This window comes from Buteo buteo, chromosome 4, assembly GCF_964188355.1.
Source record: "Buteo buteo chromosome 4, bButBut1.hap1.1, whole genome shotgun sequence".
In the NCBI taxonomy this organism is placed as follows: domain Eukaryota; kingdom Metazoa; phylum Chordata; class Aves; order Accipitriformes; family Accipitridae; genus Buteo; species Buteo buteo.
Window position 1 is genome coordinate 661,400 of NC_134174.1, and position 14,492 is coordinate 675,891.

The 14,492-nt window shown below is 58.4% G+C and overlaps 1 protein-coding gene across 1 annotated transcript in view; it reads left to right on the forward strand.

Annotated features, from left to right (window-relative positions):
* Positions 1–3,464: 3,464 nt before the first annotated feature.
* The window catches only part of SBF1 (SET binding factor 1), an 85,158-nt gene continuing 74,130 nt past the window's right edge, over positions 3,465–14,492 (forward strand). The window contains 2 exon segments of the mRNA XM_075024481.1: positions 3,465–3,524; positions 3,527–3,623. Coding sequence (XP_074880582.1) covers positions 3,465–3,524; positions 3,527–3,623 — 157 coding nt within the window.

A 14,492-nucleotide genomic window follows, 5' to 3' on the forward strand; every position in this document is an offset into this window, starting at 1 on the left:
CTGTGTCTCCCCCTCATCTGCCGACTGCCGCAGAGGTGACCTTGCTGCCTCCGAGCTGGGTCCGAGCTGGGATCCGGCTGCAGCCCCAGTGCCAGCGGGTGCCCACCAGCTCTGCATCCCCGGCAGGACTGGCACCACCGTCAGAGCAGGAGGGTTTGCCTGCAGCAGCACCTGGCCTCCTGCATGGGGATGCAGGGACGTGGGGACGGCCACCCTGGTGCCAGACCCACAGCCAGCCCTGTGGATGGGGGATGCAGCCCTTGGCAGGGCGGTGGTGGAGCCCCGGGCCTGGGAGACACAGCGCAAGCCCTGGAAAGAGGCCGAGGGCTGAGCAACACTGGCACAGAAGCGTGGCATGGGTGCGCTGAGCTGAGTGGCATGGGGACACCGGTGACTCGGTGCCACTGGGCACCCGCTGCCCCAGAGCCGTGGGACCCAGTGTCCCCAGGAATACCCGCGTGCCCCCGTGCCGTGGGACCGTGTCCCTGTCTCAGGGTGGGGTCTGTGCAGCGGCACAGTGCTGCCCCAGCGTGGGAGCGGGCACTGGCCCAACATGGGGGACCGGTTCCCGGTGACTTGTCCCAGTATGGCAGAGCTCAGGGCATGCAGCACCTCCGGCCAGGCCAGCACCCAGGGGTCCCCCAGCTGCCCCCACCCCAGCACCCTGGGGCTGGGGCTCACAGCCCTGAGCCAGGACCGGGCTGTCCGGCCACCTCTGCCCTGTGCTCCACGGTGCAGCCCACTGCGGCCGCGGTGCAGCGAGGCACGAGGGAGCAGCGGCAAACTGGTGACGCTGGAAAGCAAAGCCAATGGGTGAGTCGTGGGGAAGAGGAGGAAAACACAGAAACTGCCATTATAAACCCGGGTTCATGCTGATTTGCCCTTGGGGAGGGTGCCCCCACCCACTGCCCCACACGGCATGACTGGCAGTGCTTGTCACCAGTGTAGCACAAATACCGGGAGGAGCAGTGGTGGTGCTGGGGCTGGTCCAGCTGGTGCGGTGCCTGTCCTGGCAGCAGGGCTCCGGTGGGACCCTGTAGCGGTGCCCAGGGCAGGGAGGCAGAGGCCAGGCTGGTGCCAGCGGCAAGGAGCTGCACATGCCCTGGCACGCAGCAGCCGGTGACGCCGGGGCGGCAGGAGGTGCAAGGACCGTGCAGGATTGCATCACGCCCACGCCGGCTGGGAAGTGGGGGTGCGAAGGGTACCCCATTCCATGGGGGGCTGCTGGGGCTGGCCATGCCCTGCACCCCGGGCACCCCTCCCAGCTGGGGGGACCCCAGGGACACTGAGGAGGGGGAGATGCTGTTTGCTGGAGTCTGCCCAGCCTGCCTGGGTCCTGCATCCCCTGCCCATGGGGACCTGCAGGATGCTGCCCAGCCCGGGCTTCCCCCTGCCCAAAGGGATCAGCAGGACGTTTTCCCTACATCCCATAGTTCTGCCTCCCCTATTTCTATGTCCCACATGCCTTTTCTCCATCCCCTCTGCCCGTACCCTGCTGCCGCTGGGCACACGAGGGTCTGGCCGAGGGGAGCCCCGAGGGGCCGGGGAGCTCCCAGGGTCGCTGCTACCCGCCGGGTTTGGCACAGCCGGACTCTGCCGGGCTGGCAGCTGCCTGCAGGCAGGGCTGACCCGCTCCTGCCTTCACTCAGCCGGTGCCTGCCGGCTGGAGGGGCAGCGTGTGCCCGGCTCAGGGGCTGAGGCCAGGCGGTGCCGAGCTGCCCCCCCATCCCGCACGCACCCCACGTCCCGCTCCCGTGTGGGAGTGGGAACGGGGATTTTCTTCGATGAATCATCCCCTGCTCTGGCAGCAGCTGTGCCACGGTGTGTGCCCGCCGACCCTGCTCGCCGCGGGACGGTCACGGCCATGGGCAGCCGTGCAGCGAGCCCTGCCCCGGGACCCCCGGACACGTACCCCAGCCCTGGCACAGGGCAGCTCCAGGGCACGGCGGCGGCTGCTGCCGCGGGACGAGACGGAACAGGATGGGACAGGACAGCCACGCTGCAAGTAGGGGCTGCTGCTGTGGCCAATGCTTCGGCTCTTGGGCCGGTGGCACCGCGGGACTGTGCCAGGGCACGCTGCTGCTGGCACCCCTAGCACGCTGCGTCCCCCCGGCCCTGTCCCCACATGTGGCCTTGTGCCAGGTTGGCTGGAAAAGGACGTGGGCCCCATGTGCCGGTGGGAGCTGCCGGGGACCAGTGATGGCCAGGACGGACTCAGCACCCTGGTAGGGACCAGCACCGGCACCGGGCCTTGGCTGCTGGACAGGAGCTGCCCACACGGCTGCGGGGCCGCAACCCAGCCCTCCAAACGCCTCATCCTGGCTCCAGCCGGGCCGGTGCAGACTCAGCACCTGCATCCTGACGGAAGCCCCAAACCCTGCAGCATGTCCCACTGTTGGTGGGGGTGAGGGGCTGCACAGCCCCCATCCGACCCCCTGTGTGTCCTGGCACCCCACGGGCAGCTGTGAGCGACGGGGTCACCGCGCCCCAGGATCCTGTCCCTCCTGGCGGGGTGCTGTGCCATGGGGGTGCACACCCGGGGGGCTGTGCACACCAGTGGGGGCCGTGCACAATGAGGGTGTCGTGCGCAGCTGAGGGGGGCCGGGCACCCTGGGGACGTTGTGCACAGCTTGGGAGCTGTGCACACTTGGGTGACCGCGCGCGTGGGAGCTGTGCACACTCAGGGGCCATGCACACCGGGGGGGGCCGTACACACCGGGGGGGGGGCAGGCACACCCAGGCACCCTGCGGGGGGTGTACTCCCTGGGGGGCTGTGGACAGCGGAGGGGGCTGTGCAAAATGGGGGGGTGCATGCACACCGCGGGGGGTGTGTGTGTGTGTGCGCTTGCACACCAGAGGGCCGTGTACGTATGGGGGCTGTGCACACCAGAGGGGAGGGCATGGACCCCGGGGGGGGGGCGTGCACACGGGGGGGTTGTGCACACCAGTGGGCCATACACATTAGGGGGTCCTGAATGCCGGGGGCGGGGCTGAGCACACTGGAGGGGCATACACAGCAGGGAGGGTAGGGGGTGTCCGTGCACACCGTGGGGGGTCGTGGACATTTCGGAGGGGGGGGGGCGTGCACACTGCGGGGGCGCCCTGCACACTGGGGAGGGACCTGTGCGCGGCGTGGGGAGGGGGGCGGCGGGCGGCGCACACTGCAGGGCCGTGCGCACCGGGGAGGGGGGCGGGCTGGGCGTGCGTACGGGTGGCTGCGCACAGCGGCGGGCCGCGCGCACCGGGGGTCCCCGCACACGCGTGTCCGTGCCCACCCGTGGCCGGCGCAGCCCGCGGCCGCCGCCCCGCCCCGCCCGGGGAACCCCGGTGCCGCGGCCCCGCCCCTCCAGGCCCCGCCCCCTCCCCGCCCGGCGCGCCCAATGGGGTGCGGCGCCCCGCCTCCCGCGGCGACGGCGGCGCAGGCGCAGTGCGGGCGGGCCGGGCCGGCCGCGCGAAGGGCCAAGATGGCGGCGGTCGGCGGGGTGCGCGGGCGGGCGGGGAGCGCGGCGGCGGCGGCGGGGGGGCTGTGAGCGCTGTGAGCGCGGCGACAGCGGCCGCCGCCCCCGCCATGGCCCGCCTGGCCGACTACTTCGTCCTGGTGGGCTACGACCCCGGCAAGCGCGGTGAGCGGCGGCGCGGGGCGGCGCGGGGCCGGCGGGGGCGCGACCGCTGTCACCCGCCGCGGGGGAGGGGCGCGGGCGGCGCCACGCGTGGGGCCGCGGAGTTGAGGGGAGGGGGGGGAGGCGGGCGGACAACGGGTCCACGCGGGGTCGCGCCGGGCGGGGGGTGCGGGCCGCGCCCGCGCGACGTGGCGGGCGCCCGGCCGGGCCCACGGGCGGGACCGCGGCCGGTACCGGGGGCGGCCGCTGCAGCGGTGGGGAGGGGGGGGGTGGGGTGCCCGAGGGAGCGGCCGGCGGGGTCCTTCAACCGGGCGGGCCCGGCGGGGCTGCCTGCCTGCCCTGGGAGGCGGCCCGGCCCGGCCCGGCCCGGTCCGGGGTGCGGGACCGTGGGCGGCACCGGGCAGGGCTCAGGCCGTTTCCCCCGCGGGCTGGTTACCCACCCCCCGCCACCGTGAAGCCCCTCACGGCCAGGCCGGGGGAGAAGGGCCGGCGCTGCGTGTGCGCAGCTCCAGCTGCCCTGTCCCTGGGGCTTAGGTTTGCCCGTTCACCGCAGCCAGAAACACTTGTGCGTCGTTCTGCCAATTTACAGTTTCTGTAATTTTAGAGGCTTCCCCCCCCAGCCATCTTCGAGCCGTCACCGCTCCGGAAGCGGCGGCTGGCGTTGGTTTGGGGTGGGGGGATTTCTGCCCTCCACTTGCTGGGGTGCGGTGGGGGGCCTGACCAAAACCCGCCTTGGACGGGGACGTTGTGCCCGGGTGGGTGCCAGGCTGGTGTTTGACGCCGCTGCCTCGGAGGCTTCCGACCCACAGGTCTGTCAAAAGACCTCGTCCTTCTGTCCTCAGCCCACGCCTGTTCTTGTCTTCGGGTGATGGGGGTGGTTGTCTTGGTCGTGGGGGTTTTATTTGTCTGGGGGTTCTTTCCGTGATGCTTTCTTCTGCCTTCCTGCGCCCAACTGGTTTTGGTAAAAATGAGCTTTTTCAACATCATAAATGAGGCTAAGTTTAACTAAAATAAGGACTTTCTTGCAGAATGTACGTCGAGAGCGTCTGTTCCCCAAATTGCACGTTCGCAGAAGAAGAGGCTGTTGGCTGGAGTTGTTTTAAGTGTGTGCTTGGAGCTGAGGAGAGGGAATCCTTTTCCCTGCAGCGCCTGTTAAGCCGTGGGTTTGATTATTACAGGAAGTTGTTGAGGCTGAGAGCTTAGTTAACATTAACAGCGGCTGCATGGTCGTACAGATATGAGTGTTTGCAATGTTCAGTGCAGATCCCAACATCCGTCACTGGTCCTGTGTCTCTCTGGTTCCGGAGCAGGCTGGGGCTCCCCTGCGGAAGGCAGGAGCTCTGGGTAGTGTGGCATACATCTCCGATAAAGGTCCAGTTTCGGGAAAGCGTTTGGGCCGGAGGGCAGGCAGCCCAGATCAGAGTTTTGATGTTTTCTGAGTAGCATCTGACCATGTGGCAGGGTGTTTTATTATTATTATTATTATTGCATGCATCATGTCCCAGCGTCCCATAGCACCAGGGTGGGAAGGACTTGCTCTCTTCCCCCCGCTGCCCTCAGGTCAGACTCTGCCTGCGGGAGGTGGGCTGCCCAGGGCTGCACCGTCTGGGAGCAGATGTGGCGGCCTCTCTGGGAGCGAATGGAGGGCTGGGGCGATGCTTTGCAGCTGTACTGTCTTCACCTCACTTCTGAGCACTGTCTCTGGGGCCTCTGAGCATTTCCTTCTGCATCTTCTTGCTCATCTTGGCCTCCCTTGCGGAACTGTGACTGATATTTGCAGCGTAAAACTGGTGGTGGTTCGTAGCAGTTAGTAAGTGACAGGGATGGAGCAGGTAAGCACTTAAGTCTTGTGTTCCTTGTCTTGAGACTCGGCAACCTAAGTTTCAGAAGGGAACAATAAATGCCACGCATCTTCCTAGTGTCATTTGAGGCTTGTTTGGGGAAGATGGATAGTGCTCTGAGGTGAAGTGGTTAATTGCAGTGGGACGTTAAAAACGAAAGAGCTCACAATTCATGAATTGTATTTCTCTGACTTAAATGTTCACTTTTAAAATTTTAAATCTCATCTGTAGCATACAGGCCAGAGAACTGAGCTGAACGCACTTATGTTTGGGCTTGTACAGACCTTGGCAAAACATCCAACCTTGACTTGGAAACCATTAGCAGGTTTTGGTAGTATAAAAACCTGCCACCAGCTGCGGCACTTGGCCGGTGGTGACTGTCCCAGTAAAAACGTGTCTGTGTCTAGCCCGAACCTGCCTGAGCTCAGCTGCTGGCCTTGGGTTTGAGAGGCCCTTGAACCAGAAGGCATAGGTATGGTGTTACTAGCTCTGCTCCCAGCAAAATCCTTTTAGATTATAGTCCTGTTTTAATTAGCGATGTAGCTGAAAGTTGCAGGCCTTTCCTAGGTTGTGTTTCGGCTGAGCAGAGCTGCTTGAGGTCTACGGGGCTACCGCTTCCTTGTGATTTTGGATGGAGATGTCGGCACTACCTTGGGGCCCACAGGGTGTTTGTCTGTGGTAAGAAGCAGCTGTGATCTACTCCACTTTGTACAACTCAAGTGGGCTTTTTGCCCCTGGCTGCTGGCACGTCAGAGAATTCAGGACCTCTGTCGGGGTGGTTGACAGAAGACACGCAGCGGTCTTCCTCAAGCACGGCAAAGCTACGAGGTGGGGAGATGTGTCCAGGACACAGTGGGGAGCTTCTGCTGCAGAGCCCAAGCCTCCTTGCTGCTGAGATAATGCTGTCACAGGTGACCTCGCCGGGGTGAGGTACCCAAGAGTCAGGGCATCCTCTGCCAGAGAACAACACTGGCCAGCACCGCGTAAACGTCTTTTCGGGTCAGGAACAGCTAAAGCAAACCCCCTTCCCATCCCAGTTTGCAGGTGCCCAAGTGCTCTCCCGAGCTATGTGACGGGCGGTTTGAAGCCAGACGTGTGTCCGAGTGATGTGCCAAGCCCTCCCGAGCAGCCCTAAGGATCCCTCTGCTAAGGATGTGAAGATTGACTGATACTGGTTATGTGATTTTGGGGATCGATATGGCAACATTTATTCCCTGCGTGCTGTCCTGTTTTCGCATTCCCCCTCCCTACAGGGAGCTTAGATAATGTTTGGAGGAAGGGCACACAGCTCTCATCTGTGAATGACTAATTGCTTTACAGGTTGGGTTAGTCTCGGCAGAGCCGTAGCCTGGGCGGCAGGCTGCTGCTGCCGCGGCTGTGCCATGTCGTGCCAGCACCTCCCTGCCAGCTGTAAACAAACTGGGACTGGGTGCTGCGGAGAGGAAACCGGCGGGGGGGGGGGCCTCAACTGCACGAGAGCTGGATGGGACCCTTGGTGCGGGCAGGGAGGGGGCTCTGCTCTGCCCGTGGCCTGGACGGGTGCATTTGGCACAGACACATTTGCATGCGGCGAGGCACTGTGGCTGCTGAGAAGTTCATGTGTAGTAGGATTAATGGTCATGCAGGGAGGGGTTTGCAGTTGGGCATGGTGAAAGGAGAAGGTCTGCTGGGTTGGTGGGAGCTGAGGTAGCTCTGCATCATCTCCAGAGATAGAATTGTAGAATCACGGAATGGTTTGGGTTGGAAGGGACCTTTAAGGGTCATCTAGTCCAACCTTCCTGCAATGAGCAGGGACGTCTTCACTAGACCAGGTTGCTCAGAGCACCGTCCAACCTTACCTTGGATGTTTCCAGGGATGGGGCATCTACCATCTCTCTGGGCAACCTTTGCCGGTGTTTCACCACCCTCATCGTAAAAAATTTCTTCCTTCTATCTAGTCTGAATATATCCTCTTAGTTTAAAACCATTACCCTTTGTCCTATTGCTACAGGCCCCACTAAAAAGTTTGTCCTGATCTTTCTTATAAGCCCCCTTTAAGTATTGGAAGGCCGCAGTAAGGTCTCCCTGGAGCCTTTTCTCCGGGCTGAACAACCCCAACTCCCTCAGCCTGTCCTCATAAGGTGTTAACATAGCTCAGTGCACTTTTGTTGGAACAAAACTGAAAGCAAGAAAGATGGGCTTGAGGGCTGGAGCGGGGCGGCAAGCGGGGTTTGGCAGAGCCAGCTTGGGGCTGGCCGGAGGCGCTGGGTGCTGCAATGGTGGAGTCCGGCGTGTCTGCAGTGTTTGCTGGGGTTACAGTTGGCATCTGCTCCTGATGCAGAGTGTTATCTTCCTGAAGGGGCCCGGTCCTACCTGTCACACGCAGGCTCACGATGATGACCGCTGGAAGTGGTGTCTCTGCTGGCATTCTGCTCATCTGGAAGGATGAGAAAAGGGACTGCTAACTCTTTCAAGAAACGTGTTGTCCAGCTGTGAAACTGGTGTCTTCATGGTATAGCGTGAGATCCTGCGGCCGACCGATGTGACCATGAGTGGGGCTGGCAAGTGGGCAGGCGTCCGGCTGCTTTTCCTCCAGTTTTGTGAGCCCAGCTCTGGTGTGCTGAGCCACTGGGTTGCAGGGGGTTGCTTTGAGGGAAGCAGAGCACTGACATGCTACAGTGAGAAGAAGCTGCGGCTGCCTGACACTGATGTCCGTGTGTCCCGGTTGGTTGTGACTGCAACCACGGTTGCTGTACACCAAGCCAGCTCCTGCATCTGTGCGCTTGTGTCGGGAGAGGGGCTGCGTGCTTCCGGGGCTCCGGGTAAATGTATGGAGTTAAATGTGCCCCGGCAGTGGGAAATGAGTCCTTTCATATGTGAGTGTTTGTCATATTGTGTCATGATTGCTCACATTATTCTCTGTAAATGGAGGTTTTTAAATCTCTTGGCTCTTATCGTTAATGCAGACAAATGACTGCTTTGCAAAGCTAGGACTTCTGGCTGCTTTTTGCCTCGGGATCTGAGAGGTTTTTCTCTGTGCATCTCCCATGGCCTAAGAGTCCAGAGCAGCTCAATTTCAAAACATGTTTAGCATGGATGAAGGGCTTATCTTGGAGTTTTCTGTATGGAGCACTGAATGAGGCATGGCCTCTTCCCTGTGGGGAATTAGAAAACAGACAAACAAACAAAAAAAGAAGGGGGATTTAGAATACACGCATTTCTGAATAAGCCATTGATGATCTGCCGCTGTTTCTGTCCATGTCCAAGTTTGCAGCTGTCCAGCCCTCACCAACCCTGGTGTTTGCTGGTTGCTGCAGGTTCTGGCCAAACCTCTGAGGTTTCCCCCCCTCCCAGGTAAAATGCAGCAGGGGAAGAGGGAAAGCCCTTCAGCTGAGCAGATGGTAGGTGATGGGAGCCGAGGCCCCCAGCTCAGGATCCCCTTGGGTTTTCCCCGGTGGATTGCCATGTTTGCTCAAACCTTGGGTGTACTCTTGGAGGCCCGGAGCGATGGCAAGACCACACAGCATCGTTCGTTCCCCCATGGGATGGCAACCCTGCGTGTCCCTGGTGGCATGCCCCAGTGCTTGCTGCACCACTGCCTGACCCCAGGCTGAGCAGTGTGCTGGTAAATGCAGATCCTCCTGCAATGCCTGCTGCTGTCTGAGCCAAAAATGAGATTTCTGCTGCTTCCCAAGGCCCGGACAGCCTGGGAGGAGTGCTGGTTTTCTGTGAGGGGGTAGTGGCTAGTGTGGAGGATGGTGAGGCTGCTCAGAGGCCTTGTCTGAGCTGGGGAGGTTATAGCGTTTTCTGTATTTCTTTGCAGTTGTGCAGACTGGAGTGTCATGCCACATTTAGCGTACTCTTGCTGTACTGAAACGTAGCTCCTTCAGAATGCTGGGGTTTGGACACATTAATTCTGGTTTTGAGCTTCTGTGGGAGTAAGGGTGGATGTTGAGAGGAAACTGCCTCTGTGCTTGGTGCTGTCTCTTTCCGTGAAGTCTTTGATGCAGCTTCTGGCGCTGCAGGCCCCGTGCAGACGGTCTGAGGAACGAGGGCGCAGGCGTGATGCATCCTGCTCTCCTCAGAGGTGCTTGCGGCTCTCTGCCTCTCAAGCTTTCGCTGTGCAGCTGGAGCCAATGCCTGGAGCGAGGAGCTAATGCTGAAAGCTAGAGAAGCTGAAGTAAACCCACTGGGCAGAGGAGAGCTCTCATGGCTCGTCCTGCTACTGTCCCACCTGTGTTTTGAGTTGTTTTTCAGCCTGAGAGTGCCAGTCTCTCCTGCTGCAAGATGTCCATGCAGCTCTCGCTGGTGGGAGGCATTTCTAACTGGCAGTAAAAATACGCTTCGTTCTGTCATGTGTGGACCTGGCCAAGTGACTCATCGGTTTGACTCAGACTGGATTCTTGTAATGCACACATCTAGCAAAAAAACCCCATACATTGAAATGCCTCCAGTGGTTGCTAACAGTGAGCTCCATTTGCTATACAAATATTTGCAGAGAGGACCTCGGAAAGAGAGGATGTAATCCCTGTACATGCCATGTGCAAAGCTGCCTGTCTTCTGTCCAGTTACCTGGCTGCTTGAAAGGAGAGAGTATTGTAGCGATCAGCGTGGCTGCCTGTCGAAGGGGGTCACCCTACTCCTGGCAGCTGCCAGCCCCCACGCCACAGCATCCCAGCTGCACTGGTCGGTCTGGGAACTGCAGCTCCTCTGATCCCAGATGCTCTATTAATACTGGTCTCATTTTCTTTGAACTTTTGCCCAGGAAGAGAGGCTCTGTGTGCTGTGGATCAAAAACCAGGGAGTCAGATGCTTGACAGTGACATGGGATTAGATCTTCCTTCAGCCAGTGCCAGGTCTGATAGATAGAGTGGTGGGTTTAGTCCAGCAGCGCCCTGTCTTCACTACGTCTCAGCACTTCCAGTTTCCTTGAGGTACTTTTGTAGATCAGAAAAGATTAATCCCACGGTTGCATGAGACAGCACGCCCTGAAAGCCATCACTTGTGCTGTGTGGACTCTGCTGCTGTTTCTTCATGGCTGTGTAAGTCCATCCTCGTTGGGCCAGCAGCATGGTGCTGGCAGGGCATAGGTGTGAACGCTCTAGCTGTCCCGGCAGTAGAGCCGCAGCCTGTCTTCTGCTGCTGTCACGGGCACACCAGCGCCTGCGTGGGTGCTGCCGGGCGATAGTCTCACGGCTTCTGAAACCCGCTTGGGCTCGCTGGACCCTGCGAGCTCGTCGCCAGCCTGCATGCGAGCTGTGGCTGTGCCTGGGGTGTGCTGGCTGGCATCGGGCCTCGCTCGGGTGCCTGTTTCCTGCCGCGCCGCGGTCTGCGCAGGAACGGTGAGGTCTCTCTTCTCTCCCCACCGCCACATCTCCCTACCCTGTACCTCTTTCTGTGGCTGTTTCCTGTCGCTGCCGGAGCTTGGTTCAGTTGACATGTGCCGGCAGCCTCTCCTGGAGGTGCCGGGGCAGTCGGAGCCCCTGCGGCTGTCTTGTGCAGTCGGAGCCCCTGCGGCTGTCTTGTGCAGTCGGCAGCTCTGTTTCCCAAAGGTCACTGAGTGGGATGATGCTTTGAAACGGTCTAAATATGGCACAAGAAGCATCTCAGTGTAAAGCTTTCCATGTGCTCACCTCTGAGTTGTAAACCTGTGATGTTGCTTAAGAAGAGATGGAAAATTCTCTCTACCCCATCTTAGGTGATCCTCCTTTTTCATGGGAGAATAAATATATTTTATATCAGTGTGGGATGAGTCGTTTTGGGCCTGGAGCAATACCTGTGCAGGATAAATTGCACGAATGCTTTAATCCTCTAGTCTAGTCGTTTCTCCCTCTTTTGTGAGGAGATTCTCCCGTGGCCGGCTGCATTTCACTGCCAGAAACTCCTGTTGTGACCGTCGCCAAGAGGGCAGCTGGTGTTTGCACGGCTGCGTAACACCTGTGTCACAGTTTTGGGAGAGTGGGTGAACATGAGGAGAAGCATCAGTCTGAAACATGCGTTGTAACCAGATTCTTGAACTGTTAGTAATATTTTGTTTACTGCCAGTGACAATTTTGCAAATTTCTTTTTTGTTTCTCTCACTTGAGCTGGTGTGAGCTCAGTGTGAGCAGGAATCTGAAGACTGTTTGCAGCAAGTTTCATTTTCCTGTTTCTTCTAGTGCTGGGATGCTAGGCTTGAAAAGCAGCTGTGGTTTTATGGATGCTAAAAAGACAAACAAAACCGACTTGGCCGGAGGTAGAAATGTGCCCTGGAGTTCCCCAGGCTATCCAGCTGTATGCCCCGTGGGAGCTCCTGCTGTTGTGCTGGGGCAAGAGGAGGAGTCCACCGTGAAAACCCCTTTGGTTTGGTTACCCCAAGATGCCTGGGGGGATCAGAGGAGCAGTGGGGCCGTGCTGCTGACGTTGGGGAGCTTTTTCTTCACCTCTTGCTGTGATGGTGTCATGAAGCCTTCTGGGGCCAGGCTGCTTGTCTTTTTCTCTCTGTGGTTATACAGCTTTTGACCACTAAATACTCTTGTTATGTCAAACCAGACATTGAGAGCCTGCAAGTGCCTCGGGGCAGGGATCATCCTGCTTCTAGGAATGTATCTTTCCGATATCTGAAGGGTGATCATCCCTTCCAGTTTTGCAACCCGAAAAAATGAGGCAGGGAGGGTTTGGTGAAGGTGTCAGCAGTTACTGGTGGGAAGGGGCAGGCGGTGGAGGTCGGGTGTGTGGAAGAGCAGTGTGTGAGGGCCCTTCATCTCCCAGGAGTGAAGGCCTTTCTCTTGCACTGATTCAAATCGTTTTTTGTTTGTGGTGTGGCTCAAAAGTGCCACGTGTCAGTTTGCAGGGAACAGCCTGCATATTTGGCAGCTGTTGCTGCCTTGTAACTGAGATTTGGATAGTCTTGCACGTTATTTTTATGTTTCTGAATGCTTTTTGATCAAGATGATGCAGCAGGAAGCTTTCTGGGGAGGAGAAACCGAGTCTCTCTGTCTCTATTCATTTGACGTATTTTTGTGTTGTGGGTAGCTGTAGGAAGCGGAGCAGAAAACTAGTCAGGCTGCTTACCTCTTCTCTGTATGGCATTTTCCTCCCCAAACCAGAGGGCTCCCTGATTGCCCGGATAACTGCGCTTCTTGGTCTGGCGGAGTCGCATTCTTTCCAGAGATGCCGCTCTGGCATTGAAGCCGAGAGAGAAGGACCAGTGCCCTTCCGAAGGTGCCGTTCTCCCTGCCCTAGGCTTGGACCCCTTCTGACCTGAGGGATGACAACTGTGATGCACTGCTGGGTCTCGGCCCTCCGGCTGGAGGGAAACACCTCTTGCAGACCCCAGGGCGAGTCCGGGTCCTTCTGCCCACGTACACTGCCTCCACGGGCAGCACCAGCCAGCGTGGTGCGCACCGGTCCTCTCGGCAGCCTCCAAGTCAACTATGCTCCAAAACTGCGATAATGTTGCTCTTTTAGAGTGGAAGAAGACTTCTGCCCTCATTTTAGGGACATTACCCTAATATTTCTTGGTTTGGTTTTGGTTTAGACACCTGCAGTCATGCATCTAATGTTTTGAGAACCGAGATGTGCGTCTGTTAATTGAGACAACTGGAAAAGCCCGTAGTGAATTACGTGCAAGACTGCCTGGTCAGGCTGTTGTGGAGTGCTGGGTACGCAGAGAACTGGCAGGCATTTTCAAGGCACGGTGCTAGGACCAGGTACCCCTTTGGCTGTAACACCCCAGTAGTTGTTGCAGCATAAACATGCTCATGTCAACACCCGCAGCGTGTACTGCTCCAGGATGGCTGTGCGTCCCAGTGCAGTGCATGAGCACAACTGTGGTGATCGGTGCTGGTTATCTCCATCTTCATCTGTCAGGTTTTTGGCGGTATCGTTCAAATGGTGAACTTGGAAATGCTCCAAGGCGGGTGAGAGGAGCTTGAACCCCGGGCAGATAACACGGCGCAGAGTGCATGCATCTCTGCTCTGGCTGCCCCATGCTGGCTGTCCCTCCGGTGCGGTTGAGGGTTGCCCTGACGGGTTGTGGGAGCACAGGGGTGGGAGAGTCGGTCAGCACAGCTGCTGCCATGTCCCCTGCTGAGCGGAGAGTGGGGACACTGTCCTGCGCTCGCCTTCGAACACAACATCTCTGTTCAGCGCTGAACGGGGTGAAGCCAGAGGACAATTGTTTGCTTCAGCTTCTTCTGGAGGAGCGGCTACGGTGGCAGCAGGGGTACCAGCAAGGGGATGCGTCATCAGTTGGATTTAGAAATGAGTGAAACCGCGGTTCTTGTGGATTCACACGTCATCCGAGATGCGCAGGGTGAATGTTGTCAGTGAGGAAGCGGTACATTGGATGGCACTTTGGATTTGGTCAGCAGCCGGACTGGTACAGCAGGGATTCCTTTGCAAAAGCAGGTGATTAGAAACCAGGAGAGATAAGCCCTGAATGAGAGAGATGTGAATTTAGCAGACCTAGTTAGGAAGGAGGTCAGACAATATGTGTGGTGAAATGTGGTGTACCAAAGATAGACTGCTCCAGTTTACCTTCCTAATGAGAAGAATGAGACCCATGCTGATTTATACAGTAATTATCTGCAGGAGTGACTCCTATGGGTTATCAATGAGGCAAGGAACTTAAACGCTATGTCTAGTGATGTGTTAGATATTTATGTGGGTGAGAATACCTGTGGTGACACTAGGAAAGAAGGTGCTGCCTCACCACACAGACCAGCTCTAATTGACAGACATCAGAGGAAGCTTCTGTGCAGGATGTAGCAGTTAGATCCATGCCTCTTGTGCACCTACTTGGCCCAGGTTGGAGATTAAACTTGGGCACCTCGTCGTAGTATGATGGTTCCTGTTCATTAGATCTCTCTGAGCTGTTAAATTGGATAAGGAAAACTCAGCCTTGTTCCTTGGGACATCTACAGTGTGGTTGATGATGCAGTTAAAATCAAGATTAGCGAGCTGTATGGGCTGTGATAATAATGGATACTCCATGGAGTTTGCTGCTAACTGTGGGCACAGGTAGGCTTTTTTCCCCCTAAAAGGTGAGGAGTGATCGTGCCCTTCTCTG